The sequence below is a fragment of the Oncorhynchus mykiss genome, chromosome 2 (assembly GCF_013265735.2).
Source record: "Oncorhynchus mykiss isolate Arlee chromosome 2, USDA_OmykA_1.1, whole genome shotgun sequence".
Lineage (NCBI taxonomy): Eukaryota > Metazoa > Chordata > Actinopteri > Salmoniformes > Salmonidae > Oncorhynchus > Oncorhynchus mykiss.
The window spans coordinates 15,053,720-15,068,267 of NC_048566.1; the positions used below are offsets into that span (position 1 = coordinate 15,053,720).

Here is a 14,548-nt window from a genome sequence, read left to right on the forward strand (position 1 = left end):
GTAAGATACGATTAACTGACTTTTACCCCGTCAACAAACAGACAAAGAGCTCCAAGTAGATGTCAGTGTGTTTATTCAGTGTGTCAATAATTTAGGGAAGGTGGGATCGGGGGTAGTGTGTGGTGGCTCTGGCAGTGTTCATCTCTACTGTGAATCCACCGAAAGCCTCAACACTCTCGCAACAATACAGACAGACCAGTCAATCTCTCTAGTCTAGAAAAGGCCTAGTTCTATAGCCTCCACTCAGGAGGAACTAGCCGTGGGCCACCATTAGGAAGGCTATATAGCCTCCACTCAGGAGGAACTAGCCGAGGGCCACCATTAGGAAGGCTATATAGCCTCCACTCAGGAGGAACTAGCCGTGGGCCACCATTAGGAAGGCTATATAGCCTCCACTCAGGAGGAACTAGCCGTGGGCCACCATTAGGAAGGCTATATAGCCTCCACTCAGGAGGAACTAGCAGCGGGCCACCATTAGGAAGGCTATATAGCCTCCACTCAATAGGAACTAGCCACGGGCCGCTATATAGCCTCCACTCAGGAGGAACTAGCCGCGGGCCACCATTAGGAAGGCTATATAGCCTCCACTCAGGAGGAACTAGCCGCGGGCCACCATTAGGAAGGCTATATAGCCTCCACTCAGGAGGAACTAGCCGTGGGCCACCATTAGGAAGGCTGTATAGCCTCCACTCAGGAGGAACTAGCCGCGGGCCACCATTAGGAAGGCTATATAGCCTCCACTCAGGAGGAACTAGCCGCGGGCCACCATTAGGAAGGCTATATAGCCTCCACTCAGGAGGAACTAGCCGTGGGACACCATTAGGAAGGCTATATAGCCTCCACTCAGGAGGAACTAGCCGAGGGCCACCATTAGGAAGGCTATATAGCCTCCACTCAATAGGAACTAGCCACGGGCCACCATTAGGAAGGCTATATAGCCTCCACTCAGGAGGAACTAGCCGAGGGCCACCATTAGGAAGGCTATATAGCCTCCACTCAATAGGAACTAGCCACAGGCCACCATTAGGAAGGCTATATAGCCTCCACTCAGGAGGAACTAGCCGAGGGCCACCATTAGGAAGGCTATATAGCCTCCACTCAGGAGGAACTGAGATACAGTCTTCAGTCACTCATACAGTAGCACTTTGGTCCAGAGAATTACAAAAAACAAAAAAAAGACCTTTGCAGTACATGGTCCTTCCTGCTAGCAGTGTTCTATGTCTAACATAAGGATAGGACTAGCTGAGCACATTTGACACTATGGCTCGTTATGTGCTGTAGCAACAGAAGGCAAGCCGTTGCCGAGCACTTAAGGCTAGTGGAGTGCTATGGCTCTCTAAGGCTACAGCCTAGCGGTCCTAACTCCTGTTAGCCTAGCGCAGGGGCTAGCAGTACTTTTCTCCTGTTAGCCTAGCATTGTGGATAGCTGTCCCCCCACCTCCTGTTAGCCTAGCATTGTGGATAGCTGTCCCCCATCCTCCTGTTAATGGTCCATTAGCAGTGCTGAGGGTGGTGCTGCAGAATGCTCTCCTCTCGCTCTCTGTAGACACGCAGGATGGCCTCACACATAAACCGGAACTGACACTTGAACACAAAAACAGTCCAGTCACATACAAACATACCAAAGGAAGTTGCAGACATAGTCATTAGGGTTTCAATGCTGATCTTGAGAGGAGAGTAGCTAATGGTTAGACGTATAGGCGTGTGTGTACCGTGGTCTGGATCATCATGGCCCTCTGGTCTCGGAGCGTCCTGATGATGTCCAAAGGGAACACAGGTCGACCGCTCTCCAACAGCGACAACGCCGTCTCCATGGTAATGAGAACACCTGTACGCCCAATCCCTGCGCTGCAATTACATCAACAACATACATGAGGTGTTATAAATCTTGTAACCCTAGTGTGTGTGTGTGTGTGTGTGTGTGTGTGTGTGTGTGTGTACCTGCAGTGCACCATAAGTGGTGTGTCTCCTGTCCTCCTCTCTCTAACAGAGGTGATGAACAGCAGGAAGTCTGAGGGGTCATCAGGTACACCATGGTCTGGCCATGCTACATACTGCAGGTGGGTCACCGAACGCTCCTCTCCCAGCTGGAAACACACACACACACACACACACACACACACACGATAAACAGATGGAAAACAGCTGAGAGAACACACTCCCCCCCATCTGTCTCTCATTAAAGATAATTTCATAAATTAACTTGGATATGTGATGATTGTAATGGGAGAGATGGATGAGATGTGAGGAGAGAGAAACTGAGAAAAGTATAGGGTATGGTAACTCGTTAGTTACTGTGATGAAGGAGAGATGGAGGAGGGATAGAGGAGGAGAGTAGAGGGAGAGGGATAGAGGAGGAGAGTAGAGGGAGAGGAAAGATGAGATGGAGAGAGGCAGAGATGGAGGAGAGTAGAGGGAGAGATGAGGAGATGGAGGAGGAGTGTGTTGTCCAGCCTGTGGTCCATGCAGGGATTAACTGACAGCCAGAGGAACAGATGGGTCTGCACAGCAGTGTAGTGTGTGTGTGTGTGTGTGTGTGTACTCTTTAGCAGGCTATTATTGTAAAGGAGAACATGTTCTATATTAACCTCTGTGTTGTAAAGGTAAATAAACAAAGCCAATGGAAGCAAAAAAACGTGGAGCTGGATGGGGATAGTTTGGTCAATGTTTCCTGTGGAGCCAGGTCATGTTTTTGTGTTACCTGTGTGTGTGTGAGGGTGAACTGGCGTGTGACGTAGGCCAGGTTGCATTCCTCAGAGTGGCAGCTGACCCTCAGGTACCCATAATCCCTCACTTCAGGAGGGTGTGGCCAGTACTGGTGGCACTTAGTCTGAAATACACACACATACATACAAACACACATGATTGATTTTGACATTCATTAATGTTTATTTGCTATAGAGGCTGTAATCTTTAAGCTCTGAGAAATTTTATTTTACTGAGCTGTGTTTCATATTTCTGAGTCAGTGCTTCACTCACTATGTTCTCCCAAACATCTCAGGACATTCTCAGGGCCAGTACTTGTATTACATCAGGATATGAGTGGAAACTGACTGTCAGCATGAATGTATGTGTGTGTGTGTGTGTGTGTGTGCGTGCGATAAACCAGGGCACTTGTGGAATATCAGCAAGACAATCAATCAGTGAGAGCTTCAGGTTACCAAGCAACAGGCAGGCAAAGACGCAGACAGCGACTCACAATGAGCCTGGGACCTTGGTAAACCTGTGTGTGCTGTACCCATTCTCATTCACTAAATGTGTTTCACTCTTTGAAAGAGAGAGGGTCCGTGTGCATACCCGTCCTCTCTCGGTGAGTGTGGTGAGCATGATGATGGTGTGTGTGTGTTGCTCCCACACACTCTGCCAGAAGTGAGTGCAGGTCTGAGGCAGCGGTCCTTGAGCTGCAATGTAGCGCAGACACACACCAGACCCTGGGGGCATCACCTGAGACACACACACAGCATGACTATACACAAACCAACAAGGACAACACATACAGCATCACTATACACAAACAAGCCAACAAAGACAACACTAAACACAGTGTGTACTGACCGTGATGTGGCTTGCATTGATGTAGTCCTCTTGGTCCTGAAGTACCACTCTGGAGATGTCATCTGACAGAACAAAGAATTAGAGATGGAGTCAGAACCAGGGCCCTCCAGACCCACCCAAACCACCGTACCAGCTCAACAAACAAAGCACCAGTGTCCTGTCCTCCAGCTCCACAGATTCAGGACATTAGGGAAGATGGGTACACTGGCATGTCGAGTCACTCCTACTAGGACACACAGTGTGTGAGATGGTGTGTGTACTCACAGGGCAGCACGTCCTTGTATCTGTTCTTGTCTGTGTTCTCAGGGAGACGAGCGCAGGCTACTGACAGGCCAGGCTTCCTCATGTACAGGTTCTACAACACACACATCACCACCATCACTCACCATGCTCTTCTGTCTGGATAGTCAACAGCAGGTCTTATTGACAAGTTATTCCCAAAGTGCATCTGTTACATTTAACACAGAAGCAAGTCCCTTTCATAGTGTTGTTGTCTAACTAAAACACACCTCGAAGTGGAAGGTGAGAGTGCCTGTCTGGATTCCCCTCTCCAGTTGTTTCATGGACTCTTCAAGTGTCTGGCCTTGTTCTGATTGGCCAGGCAGAAGCAGTGGATCACCGTGTGATTGGCCAGTCAGAGACAGGGCAGAGGGAAACTGCAGCAGGGGGGCCACACGCCCTGGACCTAAACACACACACACACACACACACACACACACAGTGTGTTACCTGCATCAGTGTCTGATTAGCAGGCCCACTCTCTTGCTCTCTCTAGTGTGTGTTACCTTTGCGTCGTATAAGCAGAGCCAGTTCTCTGGAGTGGGACTCTCTGCTGGCTCTTATAAACATGACCACCTGGTCATGCGTGTGTTCAGAGATGTCGCGACCGTTGATCAGCACGACCTGGTCACCTTCCAACAACCTTGGCTCAACCCGCCCCGCCTACAATCAATTCATCAACAAGTCAAATCACATTGGATTAATCTAAAGTACTGTTTACAAATGCATTATATACACAGGCAAACCAGAACACACTTACAGGGGAGTCAGGGTTGACCTGGGATATGGCCAGGGACATCTTCTGGTCCACGCCACCCTGAGAAGAGGAACAGTCAGGGATACAGGAATGGTACTGCATGTAAGAGAGTAGGTGTGTGATTAATTGAAGGGGAGACTCACTTTGACATTGAAACCAAACTTTCCATCGTGATCAGGAGCGAGACGCACCAATAGCAGGTCGCCATCACCAAGAGCACGCTGCAACACACACAGAGTTTACTGAGTCTGGCACACACAGATGAGATACTTTATCACAAATACTGGATCACTCCCTTGTCTGTCTGGGTAACTGACCTTGTCCCGGTAGTGAGAGGTGGCCTTAATGTCTTCCTCTCCTGTGCTGATGTCATCAACCTGCGACCATCCACCTCCTTGGCTGTGAGTGCCAGAAACACTGAGATAGATACTGTGTTCAGAACTGACTCCAACATGAGAATGTACTTTACACTGATACACACACGGTATGAAATTGTGTGTGTGTGTGTGTGTGTGTGTGTGTGTCTGACCTGTGTGTAGGCGTGCCCTCCTGGCTGCCCCTGCTGCTGCTGAGAGAGACCCTGTAGGTGTAAAATACATCCTCCCCCTCCGACATGTCGCGCAGGTCATTGTTCAGCTCCACTGAGGAGGGGCGGGGTTTACGGGCGCCATGACGCACACGAGGACTCCGCCTAACAGAGAGAGAGAGACAAGGTACGATGAAGTTACCCCTAGTCACAGCTACCCCTTACATGGTATCTCCTGCTGTAGCAGTGTGTGAGGCTGTAGTGTCGGTAGTACCAGTTGGGTGTGAGCGGGGGGGATCGGGAAGGTAGGCTCTTGGTCTCCAGGTGTTCTGACGAGGTGGATCCCCTCAGAGCTGGGTTCCACTCCATCCCACCCATAACTTTCTTACACACTGGTCCACTGCAGAGGAGACGAGAGTGTGTGTGTGTGCAGATGAGTAAAAGAAAGACAGAAAGATTGTGTGTGTGTGTGTGTGTGTGTGCGCGCTTGCCTGTCTGTTTTAGTGTTGCCCAAGGCCCAGTGTTGTGAGAGCAGCTTGTTGTGTATCTGGGTTGCCAGGTTGGTGTGGTGTGGGCTACGGGTTGCCAGGTTGGTGTGGAAGAAGCAGTGATGGTCCACACATGACCTCCACAGGTTCTTACAGGCCCTGGGGCACGGCAGGACCAGGCTCACCACACAGTCCTGCGTCTCCCCCTGGAACACACACACACACACACACAGGTTATGAAGACAACACTAAGGTCAGCCAATAGGAGAGCAGGACACAATTTTGAGCCAATCAGGACTCACGTGTTTGCGTCTGAGCTGCATAAGGAATCGTTTCCTCTTGAAGGATATCTTGATGATGTTCACCCTGCAGGAGACAATACACACTCAGGGTGTGTATTTGCGTGTGGTGTGTGTGTGTGTCTGATCAGAAGTCCAGGTGCTCACCAGGGGAAGAAACTGGAGCAAATCATGTTACAGAAGATTGCCACGCCCCCTGAGGCCAATCCCACCAATAGAGGGGAACTGTCAGAGTCCTGAGAGAAAGAAAGAGATGGAAACATAAGAGGGAGAAGAGGGAAGACGAGGGTGAGTCAGAGGGAGACATATGGAGGTACTTACCATGGCAGTGTGTAGCTCCACTCCATACATCTCCAGAGTTCTTGCTGTGTTGAGAAAACACAGCTCTGCCTCACTCTGCTTCAGCCCCCTGAAAGCCCATGAGTAGGATAGGTTGGTATCAGCATTATGCTAACAGCTCCACCATGTCCTCTAGTAGGATAGGGGGGTGCTGTACACATGCCTGGTGTGGGTGTGTACCTGTGCCCTGGGTACAGAGCCTCCACTCTAGACAGGAAGTCATCATCCTGCTCCGGGAGGAAGTGGCTTTTGGACAGGTAACCAGGGAGAAGGTCTGGGGAGTAGTCACCTAGCTCAGCTACAACACAGAGAGAGAAGGGGGAGAAAGAGAGAGAAGGAGGGGTGAGAGAGAGAGACAGGGGGGTGAGAGAGAGAGGGGGGGGGTGAGAGAGAGAGGGGGGTGGGAGAGAGAGAGAGGGGGGGGGGGGACAGATTATGTTAAACCCCCAGACAGACAACACACTAAAAAGACCAAAGAAGAGTGTAACTTACACTGCACAGCATAGGAGGCCAGTACTACAGCTGCACTCAGAGGACACTTCAACCTGCAGGACACACACACACTTTCTCAATGTAACGTCACATTGTTTACACCACTAGGTGGAGTAAGAGGGAATGCATGTGTAGGTGGGAGCTCGTAGTGTCTGACCTGCCCTCTCTGATGTCACTCCTGATCTGGAGGAAGTACATATGTCTGAAGACACACAGGACAGTAGAGACTTATGATCTGAATCACACATGTACAGTACAAGCTAATGACACACACTCTCTCAACAGTCTACAGGTACACACACACTCTCTCAGCAGTCTACAGGTACACACAGACACTCTACATAGTCTACAGGTGCGCACACACACACACACAGGGGCTCTGAACCCAGGTCTCCCATAGGAGAACCCAACCTCTTGACCATTAGACCAAGAGGAAATTCCCTATTGGGCCAAAGGTTCCAGTGAATTTGAAGTGTCAGGCAGGGCTACCTCATCACGAGGCCATGATCTCTCCTCATGTCCATACCTGGTCTGGTCATGCTGTAGAGAGTTGGGGTCTGAGATGAAGAATCGGACTCGGAGGGTCAGGTAGAATGGAGAGACAACTCCTGTAGGACAGAGACGCTGTTAGACACAGCCCAATGACCTCTGACCTTAATAATCCGTCACCCCTGACCTTAATATGACCCCCACAATCCTTCCACAGAATTCAATCTTATATTTATCATTTATCAAAATGCACACTGGACAAAACAATAGGGTGTCACTGGGCTCAGGCTAAACAGTAGGGCGTCACTGGGCTAAACAGTAGGGCGTCACTGGGCTCAGGCTAAACAGTAGGGCGTCACTGGGCTAAACAGTAGGGCGTCACTGGGCTAAACAGTAGGGCGTCACTGGGCTAAACAGTAGGGCGTCACTGGGCTAAACAGTAGGGCGTCACTGGGCTAAACAGTAGGGCGTCACTGGGCTAAACAGTAGGGCGTCACTGGGCTAAACAGTAGGGCGTCACTGGGCTAAACAGTAGGGCGTCACTGGGCTCAGGCTAAACAGTAGGGAGTCACTGGGCTCAGGCTAAACAGTAGGGAGTCACAGGGCTCAGGCTAAACAGTAGGGCGTCACTGGGCTCAGGCTAAACAGTAGGGCGTCACTGGGCTCAGGCTAAACAGTAGGGCGTCCCTGGGCTCAGGCTAAACAGTAGGGCGTCACTGGGCTCAGGCTAAACAGTAGGGCGTCACTGGGCTCAGGCTAAACAGTAGGGCGTCCCTGGGCTCAGGCTAAACAGTAGGGCGTCACTGGGCTCAGGCTAAACAGTAGGGAGTCACTGGGCTCAGGCTAAACAGTAGGGCGTCACTGGGCTCAGGCTAAACAGTAGGGCGTCACTGGGCTCAGGCTAAACAGTAGGGCGTCCCTGGGCTCAGGCTAAACAGTAGGGCGTCACTGGGCTCAGGCTAAACAGTAGGGCGTCACTGGGCTCAGGCTAAACAGTAGGGCGTCCCTGGGCTCAGTCTAAACAGTAGGGCGTCACTGGGCTCAGGCTAAACAGTAGGGCGTCACTGGGCTCAGGCTAAACAGTAGGGCGTCACTGGGCTCAGGCTAAACAGTAGGGCGTCACTGGGCTCAGGCTAAACAGAGGGCGTCACTGGGCTCAGGCTAAACAGTAGGGCGTCACTGGGCTCAGGCTAAACAGTAGGGCGTCACTGGGCTCAGGCTAAACAGTAGGGCGTCACTGGGCTCAGGCTAAACAGTAGGGCGTCACTGGGCTCAGGCTAAACAGTAGGGCGTCACTGGGCTCAGGCTAAACAGTAGGGCGTCACTGGGCTCAGGCTAAACAGTAGGGCGTCACTGGGCTCAGGCTAAACAGTAGGGCGTCACTGGGCTCAGGCTAAACAGTAGGGCGTCACTGGGCTCAGGCTAAACAGAAGGGCGTCACTGGGCTCAGGCTAAACAGTAGGGCGTCACTGGGCTCAGGCTAAACAGTAGGGCGTCACTGGGCTCAGGCTAAACAGTAGGGCGTCACTGGGCTCAGGCTAAACAGTAGGGCGTCACTGGGCTCTGGCTAAACAGTAGGGCGTCACTGGGCTCAGGCTAAACAGTAGGGCGTCACTGGGCTCAGGCTAAACAGTAGGGCGTCACTGGGCTCAGGCTAAACAGAAGGGCGTCACTGGGCTCAGGCTAAACAGTAGGGCGTCACTGGGCTCAGGCTAAGGTCTCATTTAGTTTTTCTTACCTTTCAGCTGCTTCTTCAGTGGTTTGTTGGCCTCCAGCCACCTCTGCAAGACAAACTATGTTAATCAAAGACATGATGCTACATTCACCATCTGTTGTGTGCGTTTTAGAGTATTCACTAAATGTGTGTGTGTAGCTACTCACAGGAGAGTGTGTTTGAGCTGTGTTAGTGTAGCTACTCACAGGAGAGTGTGTTTGAGCTGTGTTAGTGTAGCTACTCACAGGAGAGTGTGTTTGAGCTGTGTTAGTGTAGCTACTCACAGGAGAGTGTGTTTGAGTGACGATGGTGGTGTTGGAGTCTCGTAGCTGCAGACTGAAGAAGTGTCTCTCCATCAGACCCAGCTGGTTACACACCTGCTCCAGCAAAACCTCACCTGCATCCTGCTTCTGAGAGACGCAAAACACACCTTATACCAGGAGTCAGTCAGTGTGTGTGTGTTTGTGATATTGCAGTACAGTGTGTTTTGGTAAAGCTTTTCTAGTGAGTGTGTTCTCCAGGTCAAGGTTGTGTGTTGAGATCATTAGGAAGCTGAGATCTGAGTCTCCCGGTCTATCATTAGGAAGCTGAGATCTGAGTCTCCCAGTCTATCATTCCCACTCTACTCAGGACTGTGTGTACTCACGTTGACTGTAAAGGTCTGGATAGTGTTGTCCAGTAGTTGAACCAAACAGAGTAGATCAGGTTTGGGCATGTCTGTTACCACGGGTGACTCAGCCTCTTACAAACACACGTCTATCAGAGTCCAAAATGTCCCCGCACAGCAGTATTCTAGAATATTGGACCATTGGCTTTCATACTTTTCTAATTCTCAATGCGGCTCAACCTATTTCTCCAACTGTCAACACATTCAAATCAATAGAGGGACGAGTATGTGGAGCCGCATTGGTTGGGAATGTTGGGGAGGTACCCGTTATGGCTGTGTGTTCCCCCCTGTAGATAGTGCTCTCAGAGCCGCGTTGATTGGGAATGTTGGGGAGGTACCCGTTATGGCTGTGTGTTCCCCCCTGTAGACAGTGGTCTCAGAGCCGCGTTGGTTGGGAATGTTGGGGAGGTACCCGTTATGGCTGTGTGTTCCCCCCTGTAGACAGTGGTCTCAGAGCCGCGTTGGTTGGGAATGTTGGGGAGGTACCCGTTATGGCTGTGTGTTCCCCCCTGTAGATAGTGGTCTCAGAGCCGCGTTGGTTGGGAATGTTGGGGAGGTACCCGTTATGGCTGTGTGTTCCCCCCTGTAGACAGTGGTCTCAGAGCCGCGTTGGTTGGGAATGTTGGGGAGGTACCCGTTATGGCTGTGTGTTCCCCCCTGTAGATAGTGGTCTCAGAGCCGCGTTGGTTGGGAATGTTGGGGAGGTACCCGTTATGGCTGTGTGTTCCCCCCTGTAGACAGTGGTCTCAGAGCCGCGTTGGTTGGGAATGTTAGGGAGGTACCCGTTATGGCTGTGTGTTTCCCCGCAGACAGTGGTCTCAGAGCCGCGTAGCTATTTCACAATGGGACGCGGGACTGTCACGTCTCTCTGTGTCTTTGCACTCTGAATTACGCGTCACTCACTCACACACACACTGACACAACCCTCAGTCCATCTCTCCACAACCTGGGGAGAGATAACACACACATCTTAATGAAACACCTCCAGACTCTGGAAACTGTGATGATATCTGCTCATGTAGTTTAGCCCCTCCCTAAGGATGACATCGTCTGCAGTGAACAGCCCCTTTTCTACTTCACACACACAGGCCCAGTGAGTAATATGTGTGTCTGGAGCAGTATCATGCTACAATGAGTAATGCAGTGTGTATGTTGGTAATACATTATTATCTGTCCAGAGTCTGAACATGTCCTTTTTTTCCTGTTCTCTCCCCCGCCCTGTGCAGACTGCTGAATGATAAGAATGTTAAACATTGTCAGAGACAAGCTGGTCCATCCACAGGCCTAGGAACTGATCTCAGATCTACATGCACACACATGAGCTGCAGTGTTGTTTACACACCAGTTCTACTGGGCATCAACCCACGCTTTTAATAACAGCCTTGTGTGTGTGTGTCCTTGTTAATGTAGGCTAAGGGGAGTGGGACAGGTCTTTTTGTAGGCCCCTCTCTCTCTGTCCCTCTCCCTCTCACACACACACACACACACACACACACACACACACACACACACACACACACGTTAATGTTTGGACTCACTCTGAATACTTTGAATACATTACAGTGAGTAGAGCACGCTCTCACGCCTGATTTTCCATGATGATAATGACATTCACACCAGTTAAACTGAGCTGCCTAAACTATTTTAGGACAGAGTTTTTTGCCAAGTCTAGACTTGAGTGGGCAGTATTGGTATACAACATTTCCTATTTAAAGTGTGTCAACTAGGCCTGAGATTTGCCCCTGGTTGCATTGGCAAACTTGTTTTCAGATGAGCAACGTCATCTCGGTTATCGATTAAACTAGTGTATCGCAATGATTAACACGGAGAATAAGACAACCTCCCATATAGTATATTGGACGTTATTTGAAACATACAGCCTCGACGTGGACTTTAAACTAAGTAGGCTCTATACGACCAACATAAACATAGCCTAATGTTGTAGGTTCTTCTGCTGCTACGCTCAACATGCCATTCAGCAACTTTAACGTTACTTCACTTCAGATATCAAGTTGATCCTGGAGGATTGTTATGAGAACACAGACAATCTAGCTCGAGAAGATCAGTTAAAATACCTCAGTAATCCTGGATTTGGGAACTTTGTCATGTCCGTTGATACTACCGCTGTTAAAAACCTTGGAACTGGGCGCGTCGGGCGGGCAGGTGGAGGTAAATATCCGGAAAGAGATATTCCCGCTGCCCCGCCTCTTCACAATGCGCGCTCCCGCCTTGATGGATGCGTGTTCTGGTCCTCAACCACCCCCGCTACAGCAGATCATATTCTTTCATCAGAGGAAGAAGATATCATGTCATCTGTTCACGCAGCCCTACAGAACTGTAGAGTGACACTCTGATTCACCAGAACAAGGGGTAGAATATACTTTGAAAAAAAGCTCAACTTCCAGAGATGTGAAAGTGAAACTCGGTCTAGGTTCTTGGCTGGTCCGCAAAAGAGTGGAGTCCCTCCGGTTTTGTTCATTGGGACTACTTTGGGAACGAATCATTCTTTCCTCCCTTCCTTGAAGTAGCCTATGTTACTTATTCATAGGAGAAAACGAGTGGTGCCTCAGCATAGCTGACATAGCATAACATTTTTGGTGTCGTGAGGAGGCTCATCCATGGTCCAGCTCGCTTCCTCTCCTATAGCAGCGTCATCTCATTGTCTCCTCTCCTTTATCTCAATAGTCTAATGACTCCATCTCATTGTCTCATCTCCTCGTTCATCTATACTCATCCATAAAGTCAGATATTTCCATTTTTTCCATTCCAGGGCAGATGAAGAGAATGAAACCTGTCTAATTACATCCCCAATTAAAATATGTCTTTCTTATCCGATCGAGACAATCATATGTACCGGTCTGTGTCCTAACAGAGAATGTTGTAATCCTATGTCAAACAGAACCTCTCTGGAGTCCTGCTGCCATCTACAGGGAAGACGCGGTACTGCTGAAGCGGGTGTTTGTTCTTTTATTTTATATTTAACTAGGCAAGTCAGTTAAGAACAAATTCTTATTTTCAATGACGGCCTAGGAACAGTGGGTTAACTGTTAACTGTCTGTTCAGGGGCAGAAAGACAGATTTGGACTTTGTCAGCTCGGGGGTTTGAACGTGCAACCTTCCGGTTACTAGTCGAACGCTCTAGGCTACCCTTTCAATTCGTGTCGAATTAATTTTTGTTGACAACCAGGTGAGGAGAGATCCTAACTAATCAATGGCGTTAATTGATCAATCAAGTACAAGGGAGGAGCAAAAATCCGCAGACACTCGGCCCACCAAGGACAGGGTTGGGCAAACTTTTTGGTTCGAGGGCCGCACAGATTTTTGGGGGGAAAATCTATACTGTAGGTCCATTATAATTTATATAAATATATACTGTAGGTCCATTATAATTTATATAAATATATACTGTAGGTCCATTATAATTTATATAAATATATACTGTAGGTCCATTATAATTTATATAAATATATACTGTAGGTCCATTATAATTTATATAAATACATACTGTAGGTCCATTATAATTTATATAAATATATACTGTAGGTCCATTATAATTTATATAAATATATACTGTAGGTCCATTATAATTTATATAAATATATACTGTAGGTCCATTATAATTTATATAAATATATACTGTAGGTCCATTATAATTTATATAAATACATACTGTAGGTCCATTATAATTTATATAAATATATACTGTAGGTCCATTATAATTTAGATAAATATATACTGTAGGTCCATTATAATTTATATAAATATATACTGTAGGTCCATTATAATTTATATAAATATATAGTGTAGGTCCATTATAATTTATATAAATACATAGTGTAGGTCCATTATAATTTATATAAATATATAGTGTAGGTCCATTATAATTTATATAAATACATACTGTAGGTCCATTATAATTTATATAAATACATAGTGTAGGTCCATTATAATTTATATAAATATATACTGTAGGTCCATTATAATTTATATAAATATATACTGTAGGTCCATTATAATTTATATAAATATATACTGTAGGCCCATTATAATTTATATAAATATATACTGTAGGCCCATTATAATTTATATAAATATATACTGTAGGCCCATTATAATTTATATAAATATATACTGTAGGCCCATTATAATTTATATAAATATATACTGTAGGCCCATTATAATTTATATAAATATATACTGTAGGCCCATTATAATTTATATAAATATATACTGTAGGTCCATTATAATTTATATAAATACATAGTGTAGGTCCATTATAATTTATATAAATATATACTGTAGGTCCATTATAACTCATATAAATACATAGTGTAGGTCCATTATAATTTATATAAATATATACTGTAGGTCCATTATAATTTATATAAATATATACTGTAGGTCCATTATAATTTATATAAATATATACTGTAGGTCCATTATAATTTCAACAACATTTCTATCTTGTTTTAGACATTCAAGAGTGGCCTGGAGTGTTTTTTAAAATCCAATATAATCACAATATTTGTTGCCCACCCCTGTACTTTGCCCAAGAGTAGGAAAGGGCTGGCTTCTTATCCCATACCATTCTTCAGAGAATGTGCACTTGCTCACTCCCCCACATGGACACTTGCTCACTCCCCCCATGGACACTTGCTCACTCCCCCACATGGACACTTGCTCACTCCCCCACATGGACACTTGCTCACTCCCCCCATGGACACCTGCTCACTCCCCCACATGGACACTTGCTCACTCCCCCACATGGACACTTGCTCACTCCCCCACATGGACACTTGCTCACTCCCCCACATGGACACTTGCTCACTCCCCCACATGGACACTTGCTCACTCCCCCACATGGACACTTGCTCACTCCCCCCATGGACACTTGCTCACTCCCCCACATGGACACTTGCTCACTCCCCCCATGGACACCTGCT

General features: G+C 47.7%; 1 protein-coding gene across 5 annotated transcripts; it reads right to left on the reverse strand.

Annotated features, from left to right (window-relative positions):
• Positions 1-56: 56 nt before the first annotated feature.
• On the reverse strand, positions 57-12,444 carry LOC110507929 (tyrosine-protein phosphatase non-receptor type 3). Of its 5 annotated transcripts, none has more exons than XM_036938668.1 (26): positions 11,681-12,440; positions 9,585-10,551; positions 9,223-9,348; positions 8,963-9,005; positions 7,262-7,343; positions 6,893-6,937; positions 6,736-6,788; positions 6,424-6,541; positions 6,226-6,313; positions 6,052-6,140; positions 5,908-5,971; positions 5,609-5,811; positions 5,392-5,517; positions 5,121-5,282; positions 4,909-4,990; positions 4,735-4,812; positions 4,595-4,651; positions 4,341-4,497; positions 4,065-4,240; positions 3,820-3,910; positions 3,556-3,617; positions 3,298-3,444; positions 2,702-2,830; positions 1,942-2,087; positions 1,713-1,848; positions 57-1,584 (listed from the first exon to the last, which is right to left on the reverse strand). In XM_036938668.1, the coding sequence occupies exons 2-26, from the start codon at positions 9,651-9,653 to the stop codon at positions 1,495-1,497; spliced, it is 2,619 nt and encodes an 872-aa protein (XP_036794563.1). In that variant the 5' UTR covers positions 9,654-10,551; positions 11,681-12,440; the 3' UTR covers positions 57-1,494. The 5 variants fall into 5 exon arrangements, with proteins under 5 accessions (XP_036794563.1, XP_036794557.1, XP_036794567.1 ...); XM_036938662.1 differs by having other exon boundaries at positions 4,909-5,008; positions 11,681-12,439; XM_036938672.1 differs by having other exon boundaries at positions 4,909-5,008; positions 9,870-10,551; positions 11,681-12,438.
• Between the last annotated feature and the right edge of the window lie 2,104 nt (positions 12,445-14,548).

What these genes read in the sequence shown, in the direction of transcription:
- LOC110507929 (XM_036938662.1), bottom strand. Translation starts at nt 9,653, where the DNA reads ATGCCCAAACCTGATCTACTCTGTTTGGTTCAACTACTGGACAACACT. An exon ending in TGGAGCTACACACTGCCATG is followed by an intron (nt 6,141 to 6,225) that starts GTAAGTACCTCC and finishes TCTTTCTCTCAG; the next exon opens with GACTCTGACAGTTCCCCTCT. An exon ending in ATACAAGGACGTGCTGCCCT is followed by an intron (nt 3,618 to 3,819) that starts GTGAGTACACAC and finishes TTGTTCTGTCAG; the next exon opens with ATGACATCTCCAGAGTGGTA.